The following is a 25,766-nucleotide window of genomic DNA, read 5'->3' as shown; positions in this document are numbered from 1 at the left end:
GTTAGTGAGCAGTCTGCTCACGAATTCAATAGACACGTACTCATTATGAAGTTATGTGTTTCTATGGTTTAATCTCTTCTAATCTCTCTTTTTCTTTCATTTGTTTGAAATGTAATGTAGCAATTCAAATTTCTGATGAGCTCATAATCTTAGGAGTGGGCGGGATTAAATGAAAAAACAGAATCTTATGTAAAAGTCAATGCTTTTACAAAAAAAAAAACAATTATTTTTAATACATTAATACAAAAACATACAACGATTACAAAGTTCCGGAATAATATACATTTCAAACAATCAGAGTTTTGTTGAATAAATTAATTTTCAATTAACTTGCTCTCGATTAACCTTGTTTTAAATATGATAGTGGCCTCTCATATTACCATTATATTAAAATATAATTTCCTCGAATTATGCTGGAATATATTTAAATTAGCGTAATAATTAAAACCTCACATTACCAATACAAATCAGTGATGCCCGAACCTGGAAGGAAGTTCATGATAGCCTTCTACACTCTTTTGGGCTATAAGTATTCGTACTTAAACATATAATATTCTTATATACCTATAAGAAGAAAAGTCATTCACTTAAAATTAAATATAATTTATCGCTAATTCCTAGCAGCCGTGATTGCTTATAAAATTTTACGAAATACATGTATACTGAAGTAAATTCTCTTTAAATCTTATAGTAACAACTCACCATCAATTCTTCCATCTCCTTGCCAGTCTTCTTCTGAAACAAAGGGTATAAAGTTAATAACGTCAAAAATATATTATAGCCTAGCAAACAAATGCCTTTTTGTATAACTTTTTTTGAAAATTATGATTGAGATGTCATTCGATTCGGAATAACATGGGAATAACAATTAATTCAATTATTTTTGAAAATTAAAGTTCCGCTTACAAAAATTTCAAAGTAATTATTAATTAACTAATAAACGTTTAATCTATATAATATATAAAACTCAAAGGTGACTGATATAGTGATCTATCAACGCACAGCCCAAACCACTGGACGTATCGGGCTGAAATTTGGCATGCAGATAGATGTCATAACGTAGGCGTCCCCTAAGAAAGGATTTTAGAAAATTCGTCCCCTAAAGGGGTAAAATAGGGGATAGAAGTTTGTATGAAACTTCTTATTCCTTGGATGTATTTGCATGAAATTGGGCATGTAGATAGATCATATGACGTAGACGTTCTGTTAAGATTTTTTTTTTAATTCATCCCCTAAAGGTGTAAAATAGGCAATAGACATTTGTAGGAAACTTTTTATTCCTTTGATATATTTGCATAAAATTGGGCATGTAGATAATTCTTATGACACGTAGGCGTCCGGTAAGAAAAGATTTTCGAAAATTCATACCCTAGCTTTCCCCTGCGGTTTCAGTCAGTAATCTATATAATATATAAAACTCAAAGGTGACTGATATAGTGATCTATCAACGCACAGCCCAAACCACTGGACGTATCGGGCTGAAATTTGGCATGCAGGTAGGTATCACCTAAGAAAGGATTTGGATCAATTCTACCCCCAAGGGGATTAAATAAGGGATGAAAGTTTGTATGAAACTATGTCAATTTTATACCGATCGGGCTTAGACTTTGCATGCATAAAGCTACTATGACGTAGGCATTCCCTAAGTAAGGATTTTGTCAAATTCCACCTCTAAGGGGATGAAATATGTGATTAAAATTTTGTAGTTTTGTAGGCCCTAAATTTTTACATACGCTAAAAAAATGTACCAAAGCCGCAAAAAATATACCTAATTAATATTAATACTTCTTAACGCGAGCGAAGCCGCGGGTAAAAGCTAGTTTATTGAATATATCTGAAAAATCATAGCTTTTTATTAAACCTCAAAATAATTTGAACGCTCTTGAAAAAATGTTAATAAAAAGGCCTTTTTTTTCATCTCTAACACACACGCTCTTATTTTGTGAATACAAAATTATTTTATATTATATACTCAGTTGCCAATTGGCATGTTATACTTTACTCGCATACATTCCTACCTACTACTATAACTACATACTTATATAATTGGTACTAGTTACTGTCTCCAATAGATATTTATCTCAGAATAGTCTAGCATTAACTCTCGTTACTCTTATTTTCAATTATTCGAATGATTTGCGATCAACATCGCATCTATTTGAAAAGGTCAACCGATATAAATAACTTTTACTGTAAAACTCATCCCACATACATTTAATTACAAAATTCTTTTCAATGGAATTGCAAAGCATTTCACACAATATAATGCTATGACCATTCTCACAAAGTAGTTAGGACCAATTAGTCTTGCTATTCCATACAGTAATAGTGTTTAAAAAATGCATTTTTACCTACAATATTTAATATGCGTTTTCTGGAATATGTTTGTTTCATGTTTGTACGGCCCTATTTATGCAAATTAGATAAATAACTTTTAGGTACATAATAACACCGACATATATCTAAATACTTATTAAAATAATAAAAAGGTTTCTGCACTTTCTGCTATCTTGAAAAAAGGGTTTAAAAGGGACAAGGCAACACAACAACACCAAGACAACATTTTGTCAAGATACTTTTTGCATTTTTTATACTGTACCTATAACTTAAGTTTGCAATATGTTTTATTATTAAATTGTTTATATGAATTCAGCTTTTTGCAAAATAGTCGAAAGCACACATATAATTTTTTTATCAAAAATTAAATCTCAAGCTTTACTATGCACCCCCGGTTTTGTCCCGGTTAATATAAAAAATTCAGCTTGATCTTTCGGTGATAGCCAAAACCGCTCAAGGATATACTCTTCTCGGACCTAACGAGCATTTTGTGGCGTTTACAGTTACCACTACTCGCTTTTGAGTGATTTTTACTCAGTCTGCATTTTAACTTAACATACTTATAGATACTCATACGAACTAATCTCTAAGACAACACAGACACAAGTACTACAAACTTACCGGCTTCCCGCCCTTTCCGTTTCTTCTTGCCACTGGAAGACTTGCCGGATTTCTCCGACTTGTCTTTGCTCTTCCACCGACTGAGCATCGTCGTGACTTCATAGACAATCCCACAAACTACCGCACATTTTCACTATACACATGTTTTCACAGCACAATATTTCCCTTACATTTTACTATCACTTATATACAAGTTACATCACTTCTGTCAATTCCACTGTGTATTATTTTGTAAACATTTATAAATATTAACCTATTTCGTTCACTTTTCATAAGTTTATATTTTATATATTAGTTATATCGAGATATGTATGTATATGTGGATTCAATTCCAGTTTAGTCTACAGTAGATTAAAATAGAAAAACTGAAAAATATAATAAAATTATTTTCATTAATAATTGTCTCACATGCTTATTGTATAGGCATACCTATATCATGCAATGGGGGGTGGTGGTGGTGTTTGAATCAGAGATGTAACGGAGCTTCGATTCCGGTTCCGTTAAGTCGGAACTTCCGGTTATTATTACACTTTCGGTTCCGACTTCGGTTCCGATACTTTTGTATCGGATGTTAATCGGAGGTCGAACGAAACAAAGCGGGCGGCGCGCGACGGCTGTGCCAAACAGGTTCATACATGTCGCGCTGGGAATCCCCCGACCCCCACTACGTGCACTCTATCATCAATTATTTTTTCACTTGTTATTATTTGTTACGCCCAAGACACGTTTATAGGTTATAGATAATTGTTTTGATTTTTGCGGCTTATTATCAATGAAAGTGATCTGTTTTTGTGTGGGATAATGAAACCTAAGTCCAGTTGTACAAAATTCCAGCCCCTACAATCAATTGCCCGGCAATATTTGTCATGTCCACCGGGCTCGGTAGCTAGCGAAACAACTTTTTAGTGGTGCTGGCCTAACTTACGACTCGTTAAGAAATAGATTGGATGGGGACAAAGCATCAAAGCTTTTGTTCATAAAGTACAATACATTACTTTTGGAGTCCATTTTGATTTAATTTGCTTTAGCTATTGTTCATTTATTGTAATCTCACCAAATGTAACATGCTACTTTGGGTTTTAATTTTAATTAAACTTTAAATTCATTAATTTTATCTTTTGTTCATTTGGAATTATGCCAATTTTTTTTCACAGTTGTTTTTTATTTTATAATAAAAAATAAAAATGAAAAGAATTGACTATAAATCATGTTTTATTTGTCCTTAAACAAACTGACCCTGCCTCCGATTTCGATTCCGATTTCGATTCCGATTCCGATAAACCAAATTTGAAAACTCCGATTCCGATTTCGGTTCCGATAAAACTACCTCCGTTACATGTTACATCCCTGGTTTGAATGTACCGTTATAAAAAGAGAAAAGAGTTTATCATCGCACAGCGCAGAGTTAAAAGAAATGGCCGAAATGCGTAAGATTTTTGACGTTAAAAGATAATATCATTTTTATCTCATACTATTTCCCATACTAAGTTTTTTAAGGAAAATTTACGTACGAAACTTTTGCTATTTAGTACAACTAGCTCCATCTAGCGTCGAGTAGCAAATGGCATTACCTTAAGAAATATGCAATTACTGAAGAGATTAGAAGGTAGGTATCGTATTATTTATTCAATTAATTTTCATATTTTACGTGTGAAAAATAATATATATTTGAATTATTTATATTCAAAGTTTTTGTGTTGGCCTAATAAAACGAAAATAGCATCTCGTAACAGTACGTACTACATTCTCTGTATCCTAACCACTTTTCTTTATTAATTCCTGTAATATAGTATGGGATAGTACTTAAATATAGAGTATAAATATGAGTCTAGAAAGACACAGATTTATCCCCTGATCAAATATTTAAAATAATATGTACGGTTCTATTATATTATTACCTACGATTTGAGAAAACAGTTGAAATGTATTTCGGAGATATAATATATCTAATACTCATAATTAACATAATATTTTTAACGGTAGAAGCATTGTATTCATCGCTTTTTTTTTATCATAGTCCGCGTAAATTTGGACCTACTGACTCTATCTACGAAATTGCAAGGAAAACAATTTCCGCGTGAATTTCTAGATGCACGCATATATTTCCTGAAGCGTCTGACAGATGGCGTTTAACTCAAAACCGTATTCAGGATTACAGAGTCTATGGGTCAGTTTACAGCAGGCGGCTATAAATTCAGATCGCCTAGGTACCCGGGCCCAGGAAAAATACAATCGATACGGTTCACGTGATAGGCCTCTGTCATTGCCCTGGGAATAAGTCTTAATTTCGCGTGTCGCATCTTACTTCCGCGTCGTCTGGAGAAAGTTAAGGTAAATATATATCAAAACAAGGCAATCATCATAAAGATGAAGGTTTCTGATTCGCGCTTGGGGTAATATGGATGTGAGCGTGACACATGTTGCGCAGCTATCATGGAGGTCTATTTATTTTGTATTGATGTTTTAATTTGCATAGAAAATATTCAATTTAAAGATTTCTTGATGAGGTATGGTGTTTTGAGATTCCTTTTTATAGATTACTTAATTAAATAAGGCATATCTTTTGAAAGTTAGTGTTTTGAAGTCCGACAAAGGTTTTTTTTTTAATTAGGCATAGATGCATGTTTTGTTGATATGAATGATTATTTTAAGGAAACAAGTGTTTAATTTTGGGTTTCGTGTATATCGGGTCAAAGGCGCGCCCTTAAACTGCGCAGTGTAGGTAATCGAAAATCTATGCCCTTAGTCAGTACGGAAGGAGCTGCTGTTTGTGCATTTTCCCTCCATTTGTAATAGAAACAGCTTGAACTGAGCACTCTAGGCTCTATGCTCCGTGATCATTTGAGTGTATTCTGACAATCATTTTGTGTATTTCAGGTTTTGTGAAAAGTTAAAGTTGACTGAAGTGTGAAAATGGCTGGAGCAATGTATGGTATGTTTTTATTCTTGTTATCTGTTTGTTTATTTACTCATAATGGCATGTTTACGTGTAATGTGTTAGCAACGCAAAGACGGAAGACCATTTAGAATAATAGTGAAACAATGCGATAACCTACACATTTATTTATACATCAAACTAGATTCAGAATTAGATAAATTAGTTAAAATTTTGTCAAATTTGTCCCAAAATGTATTTTAGAGACTGCATTTTTTTCCCTGACCTAAAATTTCATATAGAAAACAAACTATGAACATAACGATTGAATTTTCGCTTAAAAATTGCAAAATAGTAGCCATATTGATGATTTTACGATATTTATTATTTACTGTATGCCCTGTCGTATTGACAATTGCAAAAATATTGATTTTGCCGAGTTGCCGTTTTAATTAAACCGCGTAGTGGTGTTCTACAAATAAACAGTTTCATATTGAACCTACTAGTGTTACATTGCTGTATGAAAGTAATAATAAATACTTTTTGTTTGAAGTGAATACAAAATATTCAGGTCCTTGCACGATAATAACAAGTAAGTGTACAAAGTTTTTAGTAATATAATATGCATCAGAAGTATTCAAAGAAAAATGTAATGAAAATCAAGCTTGTTGTTTATTGAAAATAATGATAAAGATTATTTGTTTTATCATAAATTAGCAAAAATAAGTATGTACCTACTTATCTTAAAATTATTACCTAATTGTTTATAAACCTAGTAGTTTACCACATGCTTAAGAATTATTGATTTTTATAATGAACATAATAAGAAAGCTAGGTACACAAAAAACAGTTGGAAATAGATACAATCATGCAAATTTAACATAAACGGCTAAAGTTTGTAACAAATGCCTCAAATAACTCGCAAATCGACTGAACCTCATAACAATAACAAGACATTAGCAAGTGAATGTCAAAATCTTGAACTTGTAAAACTTTACTATGGAGATAATAAACCTACTTTAAATACCTACACTTTAATCAACAAGTGTGCAGTAATGATAATATCAATAAAATGCATCTTTGAGTAGATTTCAAAACAAAAGAAGTAGTTTGAAGAAAGTAAATACAATTTTGTAATGTTATCTCAAGCAATGCAAAGGCATATAATTTTAAATTATCTATCCTAGGCATATAACATCAGTTATTATTGAATTTTACTTCAGCCGGGTAATGTAATGAGTATAAGTAATTTTAATATTAATAAGATCGTAATGAGCACTTTAATGTAAAAGCCATTCAGTTCAAACGAACGAAAGAACGCAGTACAAAAAAAATAACAATACAACGGTATTTTTAGAAATATCAGACTTCTTTGTTATTGAGAAAACGTTCGCAAATAATATGGAAAATAAACTAATTGGCACCGCCACTGAAATCTTTTCACAGGTGTGTAGGTATGTAATGATACCCACGTCTGAGTGGCTTTGCTTAAATATTTATATTCGCTACTAATAATTGACAAGGAGCAATATACTCGAAATCAAACATTTATTTATTCCACGAGACTTCTCTTATAATCGCTTTAGTACTGCACGAGGCTATTTCTATTTCCAACAAACAACAAAGTCGACAACGTCAAACTAACTTTCCCTAAATCGGTAGCACACCCCGGACACTCCATACAAAATTATAGTTTTGACAGTCACACTGTAGAGACTGCAAATGTGTGTGTAAACTCTTTATGGTTGGCACATTTGTGACTAGCGTAAAAAAAAATTCGCGTTTTTCTGATGAAATACATCCGTAAACAGCACAATATCTAACCATTTTCTACGAAAAACGATAATCACAAATCCAAAATAATAAAATTGCTTTAAGTCAATTTGATTAATGTTGTCAATCTTCGTTGCGTTTCGTCTAAAGACGTCGTTGGTATCGTCCTTGCGGGGAAATGGGTACCATAACATGTCTGATCGTGCGGGGTGAGGTAAGTGTTTAATTTTGGCGGGAGGCGGAGAGTGTCCGTTCTGTAGCGTTTAGCTACTATTATGTATTCTGTGTCGGTAGTTTGTGATTGGAAGCTCATTTGGATCATCCAAAAAAACACACAAAAACAACCTCCTTTTTTGCTTTATAGGAAAAATGTTGGAAAAATATTCATATTAATAAAAAAACACATTATGTCCTGCAGACATTATTGCGGTTTGAGTTAATTTATGCTCGAAGTTAATTAATGCTCGAAGTCGTTTGAAGGTTTTTGTTAAAAAATTGTTGATGATATTTGACGAGAACTATTTGTTCTATCATAACACATGTTCGATAAATCCTGAGAGAGATATTCGATCTTTCAGCGTACAATAGTTTAGAGGAGTTTGGTATAACGCCCGGATTTTACCAAAAGGCCTTGCAATGTATGAAACTCAAAACCTTTGTGAAATATAGTGTTTCTGTATTTTGGTCTATACTTCTATATAGAGCTATATAACCATGCAGATTTCACTGGTAAAATTTAATTTCGGTTTTTCCATGTGTTAACATTTCTATAATATGAATTTAAATTTAAAAAATTCGTATTCTAGTTCATATTTATTACCTATTTCATTCGATACTTTAATTACCCACCAATTAAAAGTTTCCAAGTCGTTATATATATTTGTTTTTAATTAATTAAGTTCTAATTGACGTTTGTTTTTAAAAGTAAATGTTTTATAAACTGAATATTATAAAAAAGGCAGTTATTTTTCCATTATTTGTAAGGTCAGAAAGTGGGTGTAATAAATTTAAGCCCCAATCAGTAATATTTATGTTTTGAATGGAAATATTCCTCTAATCCTATACTGTTTATAAAACATTACGATGTTTCTGAATTTCATAAATACAATATTTACGAAATCGTTGAATATTCATAGTGAAATAGAAATGCTTAATATAGCAGCTGTTATTAATTCAAATATAAACAATAAACATTTTAACTTAATACTATAAGTATTAGGTACAGGTTAAAATTTGCTCATGTCCGAATGTTCCGTGTTCAATTAGTACATTGAACATTAGGTATGGATTGGACTATCTAGGTCGTATGTTCCCGAGGCTTCTAAAAAATTAGGGCAGACTATACTGCAACCATTTTATAGGAGTAGGTATCGCTCGCGCTTTAAATTAAAATTTAGCGGAAAATCTCATGAACTCTGAGTTGTGATATATGCTATGTAATACCTATTCAAAAAACCAGATAATATACCTTGTACTACCAAACAGAATTTGATTTAAAGAAGCAAGCTAATCTAAAACTTGAATATCGTGGTCTTGAAGATCTCTTCCAGACCCAGTCGTGCAGAAATGCGAAGGGGCATTATCTTACTTGAGAAATTTCTGGCCCATTTGCAATCTGTCTAACATTATTTACTACTTCTTCGTGGTTCATTCAATATCTGACAGAGACTATGCGATGCTAAGAATTTCTTGGATTATTTTGTACATGCCTTGTAAAAACAAATCACATGGAATTTTCCTTAGGAATTTTTAATTCACTGTTTTGGTTGCCGTTGCGAAACGAGATAGCATTATACGATACATTGTTGTGCGACGAGTTGAGCATAATCACCATGGCAACGTTGGAAAAACAAATTTTCGTCAAGTAGCGTCAGCAAAACAGCAATAATAAAAATCATAATATAATACATTTATTGCCCAAATTCATAACTATTTATTTTAATTCTCACCGCATAGAATGTTTGAAATTGAATAAAAAATAAATAGTTATGTATATATAAAAATAAGTTATGTGAAATGATATGACTCATAGATAGGGAGGCGAAGAGGGGAATTTTCTGCAATACTCGAGCGTGGCAGTTTAAGATATGGGAGATACCTTAGACCTAATAGAACAAACTTTTTCACTATTTAGCTCTATATGTAGTGACGCGCGCCTAGGATAGACGATCAGATTAGTTAAAAAAAAACGATAGTCTGAAATACTCGAGCGCGTCAGATTAAGATATTGGGGGTTGATTTTAGTGTTTTAAGACTAAATTTAATTAATCTAAATCTTAAGTCCTTGACGCCGCCGAGTAATAGGGTCGCGAACTTGTAAAAAAAAAACGTTAACCCGGCATTCTCGAGCGCGATTTTTTTTATTTTTATTTTGAAGAATATAATCTAAAACTTACTAAAAACACAAAATCTGCCGGTTTCCGCATGACCGGAAGTCTGGAAGAGCCATTTCGTCTTCCGAAAAACGCGTTGCAGCATATAAGTCGCGAACTTTACTTTTTCAAAAAAAAAGTTTAAGTAAACAAAAAAGGTAATTTTATTTTACAAAAAAAGGTCTCTTTTCATTTTTGTCCAAAGTTTAATTTTTTTTTTACTTGAAGCATCATAAAAACTCAAACTCCCGGTTTTTTGAGTATATCTCGAAAACTGAGGGTGGTAAGAAAAATTGATATGAAATAACGATGATTAAAAAAAAGAAACCCACAAACCTTTTTCGGTCAGATTAAGAGAACCCACCAACATTTTTATCAGATTAAGAAAATATGCTTTCAGGATACCTAGATAAACCTCCCTATGAAAATCTGACGCGCTCGAGTATTTCAAAATGAGTTTTTTTTTCTGCATTTTCAAAAATTCATCGTAACTTATCGTCATGCCGTAATTGTCAGTTTTTTTAAGGGGAGCTTTCTTGGGGCTTAATTAACACCCCTTCCGAAAATCTGACGCGCTCGAGTAAATTTTTTTTTGTGCATTTTTGACGAATTTATATGCTTAGCCCCACCACGCAAACCGGCAGATTAGTATACCGTTGTTATCAGAGGCACTTGGGGCATACGTAGTATGAATATCTGACGCGCTCGAGAATGCCCAAGTAACTGTTTTTTTTTTACATTTTTGAAAGTCCGTACACGCCAAACCCACCGCTAAAATGGTTTTTACCATAGAAGCTTTTCTTTTCGAAATTATTTTCTCTTTCGATTTTGATAAGTCTCGACGACGCCGTTGAATTACGCCATTTAGCTACCTCGCCTCCCTATCTATCACGATATTCTCTATTTCAAAATAAAATAACAGCTTAAATTGATTGTATTATTTTATTTAGAAAACATTTTTAATTTTTATCGTAGGAAAAACATAATACTTAATCATGATTTATTTTTTGTCATTAATATCCCAAACAGTTTATTATCTGGTTTTTTGAACTAATAGAGATTGTGTATTCGTATACGCAATATCTGCCGTTATTTATCTATATCAATGGTCAGTAAAGTATAGGCGGGTGCATACAGAGCGGGCACCATAAATGATATTATAGACAGAGCCAACCGGAGCGAGTGACCCCCGGGATGCATTTTCCGCGAAAAGCAGCTCAATCAGTATGCACGTGACTCGGCTGGGAAACGCGCGTGTGCCGCCGCTTCGCAGCTCGCTCTGTGCGGATTCACCTATTTTTTTTTCTTAGGAGATTAAATGCCCAGATATGTTTATGAATTAGTTAGTAATATAAGTATATTTATATAATATGTAGAATCTTATAAGTATATTTGATTTGTTACTTGGCATGCCTTAAACGTTTTATAAGCGGAATAGGGCTTCTCGTAGCAGAGTTTGCAAAAACTACAACTTACAACTGTTTTAGATGCTTTGTTATCTTCTGTTTTTACTAGTTTTCAAGTGTTTTTTTTTTTTATTTAATAAAAACAATATCTTACTACCCCGCAGTAAGATATTTGGCCTGATTATGCTTGTAGCGAGTTCTTTCAATATAAAGTAGTAGTAATAGCGACGTATGGTTATGAATTTTAGATAACAAATTTGCAATTTTTTTTTACTTTTTAGTTTTTGTTTGTGTTTTGGCTGATTAGTAGTGCTATTCTCGGCAGCACATTTGGCGACTCGTTTTTATTTTTAAAGATTTACAGTTTCATACTTTCTAGTTACAGCGCCACCTACGTTACATACTTCAAAGTTCAAACCACCAAGTTCTGGGCTTTGACCACTTTGACACAGGCGCAACGTTGTAAACAGTTAACGAGAAATTCTCATAGATGGCGTTTGCGCCATTACAAACACATTGTGAATGTACTTTTTTGCCAATATTTCTCTTGTCGTGTACCTATTTATTTTTACTTTGGGGACAATTAAATAAATTAAGTGATAAATGCGTACGTTACGCTCTAAGCTACGAATTGAGAACCAATTTTTTGTTGCCAATAACAATGCCCAACAGTAGTATTAGGTAATTGTTACTGTAACGTCATTAGCTACTATTATGTATTATGTGGTATCGTAGTGGGGTGATATTGGAAAATGAAGTTTTGGGCGATATAAATGAATTTATAAATCATATTATTTTTATACATCAGTTATACATCAGTGCAACAACAAAAACTTAAAATGACCTAAAAAACCGCTTCGCAGAAAAATAATTGAAACAATATCGCGAACTATATGCAGACTATATTTTATGCTATTCAGGAAGAGGAACGTGAAGATTTAAAAAATACTGGCTACATTTTTTAAAGTTAGGTACTCAAAATTTGACGACGATTGATGGCAAACATTTCACTAAAATCGTAAATAATAACGGACGTGCGACTTAATAATGTTTTCGTAAAATTAGAAGCTCAAGAAGAGATGTACGCTAGGAAAGTTCCTAGAATGTTAGCCGAAAAAAATGAGTTAGTATTTAGTGATAAAAAAGTGAACAACATTAAAGGTTTTATGCCTGAAAATTTTGGAACGAAGTTCCTCATCGCGCGGTAAGGGCAATCATAGAAAATTTTCACGACACTTGTGCTACAGTGCGAAGCGCTGGGAGAGCACGCACGAGCTACACACTATAGGTATAGCAAAAATGTATTACTTAGCACTTATTTGATTTATCATTTAACTCATAAATGTTGTTAATTTATTTAATTATATATAAAACTTATTTCACGACAGGAACTTCGTTTCAAACCCATACACACCTCAGACATTTTTATAGAAGACTAGTGGTCCGCCCCGGCTTCGCCCGTGGTATCTACATATTTCGCAATAAAAGGTAGCCTATGTCCTTTCTCGGGTATCAAAATATCTCCATACCAAATTTCATGCAAATTGGTTCAGTAGTTTAGGCGTGATTGAGTAACAGACAGACAGACAGACAGAGTTACTTTCGCATTTATAATATTAGTATGGATTTTGGCTTAGATCAATTTAAAACTTATTATTTATTTAATTTATTATGTAGAAATGTATGCATGAGTTTATATCAAAATCAAGTTGTTTGTTTGAACTGTTTATTAGAATTTCGCATGATTTTATATACCTAGATGACGAACTATAAACAACTAGACCAATTAGACTGTTTCTCGTCGAAAAATACTCGAGTGGCATTTAAAAAAATTCATATTAGTACCTAATTTCATGATTATAAAGTTTACAGTCCATTTTTATAAATCTCATGCTTACATGTTATAACTATGCCATTAGACAGTTAGACAGACAGACTGATACAGTTTTGCTTCATACAATTTATTTTTGAGCGTGATGAACTTGACTAGACTACAGTCACATTCTAGTTATTTATTGTACGTCAATTTAATTTATGCTTTAAAGACAATACAATGATAACGAGTAGAATAATGACTGCGCCATAATTAGTTCACAAATTAATTGGTCAAATCATAGAATTCCTCGATACACGCGAATTAACATTATATTTGGTAAAAGTTAAAGTAGAAAAAAGTTTCTAAACAAATTCATAGGTACATGCTAGGCCATTTAACGAGACTACAAGTCAACTTAAGTAGAGAAGCTTATATGCATTATACCCTTTTTTTTATAGTGGGGAAATCTTCCAAAGATACCCACTGCCCCCGGGGAAGAAGCCGTGGGTTATGTCGGATTCCTACCGACTAAAACCCCACTGTGTTCCGTCGAGCCGCTTTAATGATGGGGCCGCGGGTATTGGTTGGTATTCTTCCGCGACCATATGCATTATACCCTGAAGGATTGCCTATTTGATTTTGAATTTTCAAAGTTTTTCTTTAGATGTGTATCTAAACTGATAAATAGGCAATTAAAGAAGTGGTAATATGTCTTCTCAATTCTATTTTCTAAGCAAAATATAACTACTAATAGGGCAGTTATAGGACTGTCATATCGCGATGCACGTTTTATAACATGTCGAGGAATTGTGTGATCTAATCTTTTATTTACCATGGCACATGATACCAATGGGTCCGAAATAATTTTATGATTTGCGTACTGGAGAGGGTAAATTAAAGTGCTGCTCTCTATACGCAGATAGCAGAACTACAAAGCCTGCAGCGGTTCAGCTGAAAAGCCTGCTCTATGGCGCTACAGTCGCCACACGGAAGCGCCATGAAAATCTAACGTAAGTACAACCAGTTATTTGCAACCACCAATAGATGGCGCTCGCATTAACATCTCTTTAGTCTATCAACCTGTTGCCAGCATCAACATCGCATCTCTGAAGAAATTTTAATTTATATTTATTATACAACGGTGCATCACGTGTACGTATATAAATGTCGTTCGTTTCAAGTAGAGATTACGTGTTATTATTATTTTGTCAATGTATGTACTCATTTCTGCTTTATCACAGCTTTTCGCGTAGAAGCTTCATCGAATTGTCTACGAGAACCGTAGAGGGAGCTCTCTGTCTACGACGAGATAGCGGTTGAGGCATATTTTGTTATTTTCTACTATAGTCATTTCTTCCCGTTTAATAAGGTTTTATAATATATATTTTATGCATTGCAATGCATATGTGGTTAATAGTTGTGGACAACTATTACTTACACCTAGATATTAGTAACAATATTGAATAACTATATTGTTCAATTTAATATTAAATTACCTATTTTAAATTCGAAAAACTAAATGTGTATTCACAAACTTAGTTCCAATAACCGTATAGTTTTAACTTAGAGTTTAATACCTTTTTTTGAGCATATTTTTTTCTAAGTGAATTTTTTTTCCAAAACTAAAGAATTTTAGTTTTTAATTACTTTTAATATATTTTTTATGTTAATATTAAATCTAATCCTAAAATACACTTATTTGTCAAAGCCAAAAGGTCATTGAACATATTTGACCCCGTTCTTGAAAGGCTTCATACAAGAACCAAATGTGTTACTGATTTATTGAACTCGGCCTTATTTTACATTCTTCATATTTTAAAGTATTTATTTTCATAGATATATTAAACACTAGCTGATTTCCGCGGTTTCATCCGCATTGCTTCGCTCCTGTTGGTCTTAGCGTGATTATACTATAACTCGATATATGAGCTATCTAACACCGAAAGAATTTTTCAAATCGGACCAGTAGTTCCTGTTATATATAGACCATTAGCGCGTTCAAACAAACAAACTCTTCAGCTTTTTAAATATTAAGTATAGATTTAAAATTGCTTACTCTTTAATTAGACACAAAGTCAACATTATTTTAGTATCAGTATAACATTCTATATACAAACATACCTAATAAAAGACTTTGATCGAGCAGAATGAATTATGTATGCAGTATGTGTGTGTGTGTGTTGCAGAGATAGTTAAGCAATATCTGTGCATAAATATGTGTGTGTACGCTATGGTCAAATGCTAGAACAAAATGCCCAATCACCCTCCGTCCCTTCATACTCCTCCATCCACGCACTTTTCTTAGAACGTCTACAAAGTTTTTGCCTCACATACCTATAAATGTATAGATTACTTATTTTAATATTTTTATTATAGAAATACATAAAAGTTTGTTGTAGTGGTGAATGGTGATTGGTGCTATATTATTATTGTTATTCGTGACTGATCTAGGCGCGGTGGTAAATAAAAGTCATATTTTTAATGGTCATGAAAAATATTACTAAATTAAAATCATTTATCAATCCATTTTTAAATAATATTATAATAAACATTTATAGTAAAGTTTAATAATACTTAAAATACAAAACATATTAATATTCTGTTTTCAAATTCTGAATGAAATAAAAAGGAATAAATACCAAACCGGGTAAATAGAAAAAATATTTTATTTTAACCGAACCTACATTCCATGCATACATGTCAGTTTTACCATTTTAAAAAACAAACATTCGTTCAACGAAAAAAAGCAAATATTTCGCGTTGGTAAATTCTATAAAAACCTTCTATCGAAAAATATTCCAGGGCTTTTAAAAAATAAGAAAAAATCGTCACATCTTATTAAAGAAAACCTAGAACTGTATACGTAGGAAAATATTAAAATATATAATTTTGGAATTAATTAATATATACCATTATTTTATAATCAACATAACTAATAAATAAAATAAAACGTAATTAGAGAATGGAGTAGAGGGAATATCATGCGTAAATCTCCCTATGATTTTCCAAAAGCAAATAGGGTATTATTTATCAGTAAATAACGAAGTGGAAACTATTAATTGAGACGTATAGGATATTCCAAGCCAATCATCCGAGATATATTATGGTATTTTCATCATATAAATTATTATTCCATTATTCACATAGATACATAATAAACATCCTAAAATGGCTTACTGCATAGTTTGTTAAACTTTTCTACGAAATATTGCGGACAAATTGAATCACATGTCTGGTTTGAAAAGTTAGTAAAAGTTATGTTTGAGTTCGCTAAGCGGTTGCAGTTACGCGCGTATACCGCATACGAGTTTGCCTTTCAAAGCCATTTCGTTTGTGAGAACAAATTCATTCAGCTTTTAGAAGTCTGTTCTATTCCAACAATTATAACAAAATATTACGTTATTAACATATTGTATGTAAATATACCAATTGTACATTGTATTAACAGCTACATGTAGTGTTTACTGTGTATTGGGCAAAAGTGGTTTTCATAAATTCATAACATTGAAATCAGTCTTTAATCTTATTAATAGATGAGGGTACATTTTTCTAATATCCGTTCTAACACCATATATTCCACTTTTTTTTAAGATTTAAAAGCACTTTAAATCACAAGTCTATGTTTTTTTGATAACGTAAAAGGTCGTAGAAATATGTGACTTTAATTGAAGTTACTAGTCTAGATTGTATACAGCGGAATATGCGGGTTTATCGCACCCTATATCATTAAGCTAGGTCGTTAGTGGTAACAGCCTCTCTGTAAGTATGCTAAAATTAATTACTACTAGTGTAGCATCCTTTACATAATTAACATCCACCGATTTTGTATATTAATTGATGATCATCCTCCCCATATAGAAAATCATACTTCATCAAATGGTTTTTCAATGTTTCAATATTATGAAAAACATGTTAACATTCAGAAGAAGTTTTAAGTGGGAAAACGTACATTAAATAACGATGTAAAAATGAGTTCGTGCGAAAATTCATTACTCCCTAGAACTCTAACAATGTAGAAGTTTATTCAAAGGAAAATATGGTAATTGGTAACGCGAAGCCACGCCAGTACTGAAAATAACACAACGTTGTTTGTGTTATTATATGTGTACCTAGTTTCACATTCAATAATATTCCATATTTTTCATAAGATTTTCACATTTCTCTTTTCTTTTCATATATACCTAATGAGAAATACCAAAGAAATATTTTTCACAATAAATTCGCAAAATACAATATCACAAAGACCTTTTTATAATAATGTTTTCCTTCTTTGCTACTCTCTAAGTAAGCCCATGAATGTATTTTGTTTACGTTCGCACATAGCTTTGGCAAATATATATATATTGTGTACATAAATAATAAAATAAAATATATTCGAAACACTAAATAATAAAACAAAATATGAATATATTATAAACTAAACAAAAGATTATTATGTAGAAATAGTTCGAAATAACTACTTGTATTTAGTGGCTCCATTCTTTTATGAATTAAGGGCTGATTTTTCAATTCGTGGATAAAATTTATTCGTCGAATAACGTATTAAACTACCATTTCAAAAATGTATTCTTATTGCCCGTATTTTACAGTTTACGTGACGTTTTAATATTATAGTGTAATACTTTATTGGACGGGTAAGTTTTATCCAAGGATTGAAAAATCGGCCCTAAATCAATTCAGTCTATATATGTCAAATATCAATATATGTCAAAGAAAACTAACTAATTTCGTAGAGCAAAAAATATTCTATATACACATATGGTAAATTATGTAAATGTATGAGTACATAACTTTAAAATTGTATTTCCTCATTTAATTTAATTAAATGGTTAATCAATTGTTCTCAATTCTCATATTGATTTTTTATTGCTTTACGAAATTTACTGTTGACTTGTTTTACTTATGCTTAAAAGACACTTTCGACGTTTATTCTATGAATTAATAACAACTGTATTTTAGGTATAATTTAACAATTTCGCAGAGCCATCTTATCAATAATTGTAACCAGCTAATGTACAAATTGTATAACCTCAATCTTAATGCAAAAACATTGATACATACCTAGCACTAAATACATGTACGTATAAAGCCTAAACATGATATGATATATATCATGATGATATATATAACAAAATGTACATATAAAACAGAATGACTAACGAAGCCAAATAAGTAGTTTACACAAGACCAAACACTCCACGCTCAAAATAGCTTAGCGTTAATGGTTTTAATCGGAAAAACGTTAACGAATACCACTTGACCCAGAACGAAAACCGCGTGGAATTGTAGTTAATGTTTTGTTATACGCCCGTTTGAAGTATTACCGTAAACTTTATGATTACTTATAAACTTTTTGATCAATGTTTATACCAGCGCTACCTTCTTTATTTATTCCTTTCTTCTTTAAGAATAAAACGAAAAACACGAAATTAATCAACTTGAAATATTTTCCTCAAAATGTTTAGTAATATAGAAATTAATGGCGAATATTTGGAAACATCATTTTTATACAATAGCTCAATTTAATAAGACATATCTCCAAATTAACAAGCAACTTATTAAGATTCTGTGGGCGCGCCGCCCACGATTATTAGATCCCTGAAAACTAGATGTTATAAAAAATAATATCTTCCCACGCAAAATGAACCGGTTAAATCCCTTCAAACAAATTGTTTATTTTTAGTATTGAATATTTTCGGGATAAACAGAGCTCTCATTATCTAAATAAAATTGAATAGAGAATTTATAAAACGAAATTAATTTTTAAATGAAACTAAATAGATCGTATTAGGTTTCCAGATTGGATCTTATTTCCATAGATTTTATCTGGCACACATTGTGATTGAAATCCAGCTAGTCGAGCTTCACTTGGAAATTCAATTAAAATATGAACATTTTTCCAGAATTTCAGAATTTCCATTTTCTTACGAACTTTTTCCCATTCGCCCACGTTCACAATTGAATAATAAAAAATCGTATTATATAAAACCATGAGCGCCGCATTTCTTGGTATTAATTTTTTTTATTGAGAAACCATCATATATCGAGAACAATATAAAATATGTAGGTTACGTCAGTCTGTTTCGAATAATCGAAGTATAACGTGAGAAATCTGAAGCTAATCGGCTTGTGGGATTAATCTGACCACACCACCGTTTAGTGCCAGCAGTTGAATCGCATTTATCGAAACAGGGAAGCTGATGCGCGCAGATTGATAGTGTTCTAGTTACCGTGTAGCTTTGGTCTGTTACATTTTAATTGCATGTTCCGCGTCTAATGATTAAACATATTTTTAATAACATGTAAACAGAAAATCGTGGGCTTAACAAATTCTAAGAATTAATCGCTAACAATAAGAGGCCAATTATTATTGTAATATCTTTTCTGAGAACACTTGTTTTCGTTTTATATTTTATAGAGTGGTACGTATCGTTGCTATGGGTTACTAAGTCCTCTCTAAGAATGGTTATTATATCAGACTCGTTCCCAACGAACATCGTTAGTGCAGGATTATGTACTTATACAGAAACAGCCCTTAATTAAATTGGAATAATTGAAATTGCATCGACCTGAAAATGAACCAGAAATGCATCATTCAGCAACCGCAATAGTTAATTAAAATGATGTAAATGTGATTACCTCGATTAGCTCTCTAACGCGCACTCCAGCACTCCATTCAAATGTTAATTGAAATTTATAGCGTAATAGCTTGCATAATGTTAAATATTATAAGTATGATGTTTATAATAACATACAATTAACAAAACGTATGCTTTATAACATGGATTAAATAAATACAATTATGTAAAATTTATATGATTTTAAAAAAGCAACTACAGTTTCATGCGGGCTCTTCTCTATGGAATCTGCCTTTCAAAAGCGCTTCTTTAAAAAATCTAGTTGAATTTATAAATATTTAAGTTGATTTGAATAAAATAAAAATGCAGAAAGCTATATAATATGTTTGAGTATGAACGATATTTTAGAATGAATAAATATATATATTCCTGTCCATATTCCTGTAAGATATGTACTTAGGTATGTATATTTTAGCTTGAATCAACTTAGTCTCTCTTTCAATTCCTATGTAAAGGTAAAGCCAACTAAGCTCTATTTGAAAATTATATCTAAAGAAATTTTAATTGGAATAGATATTAAATTATTTGAAAAGAGCAAGTTCTACAGATAAAGAAGAGTTGCAGAGTTTCTTGCTGGCTATCGTGGCAAAAGTGCAACCACGAAGTTTTTTCTTTTTATAGACTAAATCCCGACTTTCTAATTAATACCTGATTTCTAAGATCTTCTATAATAAATCTGGGGGCACGGTAGTGCCCCCGCCAAGACGAAAGACGAGCCAAGCGAAAGCGAAGCGCACGGGCACTACCTACCTTTTCTCGAAGCGCTTCGACGTTTTTTTGAACCCTCATAACTTGGGTTTGGATTATGCTAGATCAACAAAATTTTCGGGATATATTGTCAATAGCGGACTTATTGAACATATTAAGTTTTAATTACATTAGCTTTTATACTTCAGATTTTATTTATATCTAAAAAACGCTAATTTCGTCACTGACTCACTGATGATCATCAAAATTCTTAAGGTATTTCCTAATGTCCTAGAAAGCTGAAATTTTGTATGTAAGCTAGTATTAGCACACAAACAACAAAAAAATTATAAAACTTGTAACTTTCATCCCCCAACCCCTTAAACTAGGGGATGGGAGTTTGTATCAAACCTGTAATTTTAAATTGAATTTTGATGACGCTAGAGGTCTAATCTAATAGTCTAAAACTTGGTTCCCCTAGATATATAATATATATGTATAGGTACTTCTTGTTAAAAAAAATTAAAAATGTATTCGACATAGGTATATTGAGACACATAAGTACTTCAGATCAGATAATATAAATATGAATGAATAGAAGTGTTGCAAACGTCTCCTGCCTCTTACGGTACCACACAGTAGCTAAAATTAAAAAAAAGTTGTCCTTGACAAGAGAGTGAGCTATAAAAAAGGCGTCTCTGATGTGCAAGAAATACACCCCAAAAAAAGAAGAAAAAAATAAAAAAAAATTTTGTTACTAACAACTTACAAAAAGAAATGAAATCCCACCAAAAACATTTTCATGTAAAATGTTGCCAAGACGAGCCCATATGACTCGCACTGTCAAAAAGTTATCAGATATCATGTAGAGCCAAGCTTCTAACACTACACGCCCTAACTCTACAAGGCCTAACTTCACAAACTCTACACCTTAGTCAAAATATGTGGCTTGGCCGTTCGTTACTACAAGAACTATTGTATAACACAAAAGTAATGAACAGTGAATTAATTTTTCACCTTACGCCGATGTGAATGAAGCGAAATGGCCAAGCCACATATTTTGACTAAGGTGTAGAGTTTGTGAAGTTAGGCCTTGTAGAGTTAGGGCGTGTAGTGTTAGAAGCTTGGCTCTACATGATATCTGATAACTTTTTGACAGTGCGAGTCATATGGGCTCGTCTTGGCAACATTTTACATGAAAATGTTTTTGGTGGGATCTAGTTTAATGAATAAAACTTCCAACTTGGCATTTAATTTACGATAAATTTAACTTTGCGCCTGAGTAAATGTAACCTAATATTTATGTACATATTGTAATTTTTCGGAGCCTTTTCAAATATTATATGAAATAATTTCATTCTGTACGTCGTTCTATTTAATGTATATTTTATAAATTAATATTCGTAAAAGCGAATTCATTTTAATATACACAAACTGAAAGTGCTGCGTAAAGCTAGGATTTCGCTGTAATTTAAAAGTTATTCAATTTATTTGTATTTATTTTAAAAGAAAAAATGAATGATGGTGTATATGTAATACATATCTCTCGTAATTTAGATATGATATATTCTAATTTATTTCAGTTAGTCGTTTCCACGTTATTTTATAACGTTTTACATTTCGTACCATATTAACGCAAAACTGTTACTATTTTACTAAATATGCTCTTGGTTTACTACCAAAACCAAATTCAAACCCTGAGGGATAGAAGTAAAAAATATTAAAAACCGATATTAATATAATTTTCATAGCTGATGGGACGTTAATTTAATTTAAAAAATATGATTGTAGCCGGGCTTTTAAAGCCCGGCTGCGATCATATGCGAGCCTCTAATCTAAAGCTATAAGATTTATTCATATATATAGTACGTTTTAAAATTTGTCGACATGCTTGTGAGCATAAATTAAATAATTAATTTAATTAACTAATAAATAATTGTATAATTCTATTTAGTAATGGTAACATAATGAATAAATTTATTGGTTTATCTGTAGGAAGTAACACATCAGTAATTGCTCAAAGAGCTTCCGATATTAATTATTTCACCTGCTTATTCACGCAATTGTTTCGCTCCAATATTCCGGAGTCACAAGCTATTATTTGTGATTAATGAATAGTCATTTATTTTAATACGAAATTACAATATTGTTTATCACCGAACAGAGAGGGTTCGGGTCTGAGTGATATTAAATCATTATCATAATCACTTCAACTACTTTTAAATTATACAATTTTTAACTCATATACTATAAAGTAGGTAAGCTACAATGAGCATTTATTTATTTATTTATTTGAAAACTATTATAATACTATATTGAAGTATAGATTGTTATTTTGAGTTTTCGCGGTAGGGAATTAATTTGTTTTGGCAAGTGATTAAAATTTGGTTGCCATGGAATAGCTTTTCCTGTTAAAGTTCTACATAATTGTTCTCATAAACGTGTCGAGGGTACTCCATAAAGCAGAAAATTGTTATATGAAAACGTTATTGAACCGCGTTCTTAGAAATTGATGGTTAGTCATAGTAAAATTGACATGATAATAGGTAAACTCACAGGTATTGTCATACTAGATGTTAAGAACATGTGATATAGCTCAGTGACAAAGTATGAGTAAATCATAAAAGCATTTGATTCTCTTTGTTTGATGAGCGTAAGGATATTAATAAGCTCTGATGATGTAGACCACATAAAATGTATGAGAGAAAAATATAATGTTTTATATTGAACAAACAACTATTTTTATAACTAGATACATGCTGCTCGCTTGACTATTCTTGTGAATTTTTACAAAACAATGTGATTTTTTTTATATGTACTTTATATTAATTAGATGCTCGCTGCTTATTAGTCAGATATATTTTTTAAGGTTTTTAATAATTTTTAACACTCATTATATCATCCTACTCCAGTTGGAAATAACCAATATTCTTTAGCACTACCACTAACACTTTATTTCTAATTAAACTAGCTTTCCGCGGCTTCACCTTTGTCTAAAACTTAATAAACTAAATTAAAATAGGTTATAGTACCTTCCTCGACAACCACTCTATCTATTAAAGAAAATCGTATCAAAATCCGATGCGTAGTTAATAAACATAAGGACGGACAGACATATAGTTTTATACTATGTAGTGTATATAGACAACAAGATTAGATAGAAGATAGAACAGGAAATTGAGTGTCGCTCGCTTATGTTCGGTGGGACCAAAGACATCATCTAGTAATGGATCGGCCATTGTCAACAGCCATTATGATCCCGAGCTTACAATTTATGGAGCATGAATAAGTGAGGCACAAGGCCTTAAAGCGTATTAAATATACTTTTAATATTGTAATATAAGCTGTATTGAATACTTTGGTCAATGATGGTCAAGGAATGATATGATGAAAAAAATTATGGAATAGAATTAAGTAACGTTTGTTTTAGAGTTTTAACCACATTACGTTTTGTAAAACTAAACATTTATGTAAATTTTCTACTCATGTTGTTTATTCTACAATTGTTTTATTATTTATCTAAATATTTAATATTTATAGCGTGTGGCCACAGAATACATAAATAGTAGCTAGTGTGGCCGAGAGGCTAGGCGTCGCCCCGGAATGGCAGAAAGACGCGGGATTATAATTGTCTCATTTATACAAATAACCGAATTTTAAAAAAGGATCTAATAATTTCTCATATTTATCTAAATAACCGAATTTAAAAAAAAATATTACCATAAAAAAGTGCAATCCCTAATGATTTTAAGCAATGTTACATAGTTATACACATAATTTGAAACACAGTTAACTTGTTAATGAATAGTGGAACAAAGTTTGACCACACTTTTGTGTATTTCATTCACAATTCAGTATAAGCTCGAGTTTCAGTCAAAATATTGCTCTCCAGGGATGAACTTTTAATTAACGTAGCGTTACGAATAACCTCAAAAGTTAATACAAACAATAATTTGTTTGTGTATATATTATGCATTGTTGTGAATACATTGATAAAACAAGAGACTATAACGACTACCAACAGCAGTAGTTAGTAGAAAGGAAAAGTACTGTAACTTGTACGTAAGTGCTCATGAAAAAAATTAACAGATTTTATTGTCTCCCTATGTTAAAAGAATAAAAATAAATCCCTCTAGAAAAGGATCCCAATCAAAAGCTCTTCAAAATAACTGAAGTCAAGTGGCTATTATTAAATTATTGTTTTTGTCCAATTCAGACGAAAACAGAATTATAAAAAAAGAAAACGAGGATAAATTTTCGATATTTTATAAATAATTCTGAGGAAAAATATATTGAGCCTCAAGACAGCTCATTAAGAGCGGAGGGTTAAGTTCATTTCACTGTCTTGCGATTATTTTCATTGTCTATAAATAACTATAAAAGTGAAGTCGCATGTCCCCAAGTGGGGTAAGGGGCAGATGCTTTTTACATCTGTTTCACTGATCGAATTTCTTTTAGGGACAAGTAGGTGATCAGCCTTCTGTGTCTTACCAGACCGAGACATTTTTTTTTTCTTCGTCTCCACCGGGAATCGAACCCAGGACCCCTCGGTACTACGCTCGCGCGTCAACCACTGTACCAAGAGGGCGGCATAAATAACTATATCCTATTAAATAACTATAATCCTATTAAAATGCCCGGTCGACATAGACTATGCAAAATAAAATTTAAGTATTTATTTCCAATTAAAATGCAATCACTATGCTTATGCAAAAAATAATTTTCTATTTCTTCAGGCTATTTTACTGGCACTTTTAATTTAAAAATATAATAGATCGGCAGCATCCGAGCTAGATACTTAAAAATGCTTCAATAGCATGACTCTGCTTTGATTTGTTTCTCAATTATAACGAGATACGAGTTTTTTTATTTGAATTTATTAATTAATAAGTAGAAAGTATAATTAAATAACCCGCTATTGTCTTTGAAACGAACTATTCAAGTATTCTTGAACATTTGAAATTGACTTTGGCGATTTACTTTTTTCTCAACTTTAATAGACTATTGGATCTAATTCGATTGTCAGTGTAGAATACAATTGATCTAAAAATACACTAGACTATAATTAATCATTATTTATTAACTTTATTAAAATATATAGCAATGGAATTGAACTACGTAATAATTTTCCTCTTTTTGTTTTTCTCTTTCATGATTCTTGGCGCAAAGAAGTTGAAACAAAGACAAATTAAACTTTGAGGACAAAATAAGTAAAGCTTAATTTATATTTATTGGAGGCTT

The 25,766-nt window shown here is 31.6% G+C and overlaps 1 protein-coding gene and 1 long non-coding RNA gene across 3 annotated transcripts in view; one reads left to right on the top strand and one right to left on the bottom strand.

The window, feature by feature from the left end:
- Positions 1–25,766, bottom strand: part of LOC123705159 (coiled-coil domain-containing protein AGAP005037) — a 162,585-nt gene that overhangs the window by 79,035 nt on the left and 57,784 nt on the right. For both annotated transcript variants that reach the window (XM_045653822.1, XM_045653821.1), the window contains exon 3: positions 703–735. In XM_045653822.1, the coding sequence (XP_045509778.1) occupies positions 703–735 (33 nt within the window). The remainder of the gene's footprint in view (positions 1–702; positions 736–25,766) is intronic.
- Positions 6,355–25,766, top strand: part of LOC123705164 — a 58,018-nt gene continuing 38,606 nt past the window's right edge. The window contains exons 1-2 of the long non-coding RNA XR_006753265.1: positions 6,355–6,425; positions 14,120–14,210. This is a non-coding gene — a long non-coding RNA (uncharacterized LOC123705164). The remainder of the gene's footprint in view (positions 6,426–14,119; positions 14,211–25,766) is intronic.

This window comes from Colias croceus, chromosome Z (assembly GCF_905220415.1).
Source record: "Colias croceus chromosome Z, ilColCroc2.1".
Classification (NCBI taxonomy): Eukaryota; Metazoa; Arthropoda; class Insecta; order Lepidoptera; family Pieridae; genus Colias; species Colias croceus.
The sequence above is the reverse complement of the archived record's forward strand: the minus strand, read 5'-3'. Positions and strand labels throughout refer to the sequence as shown.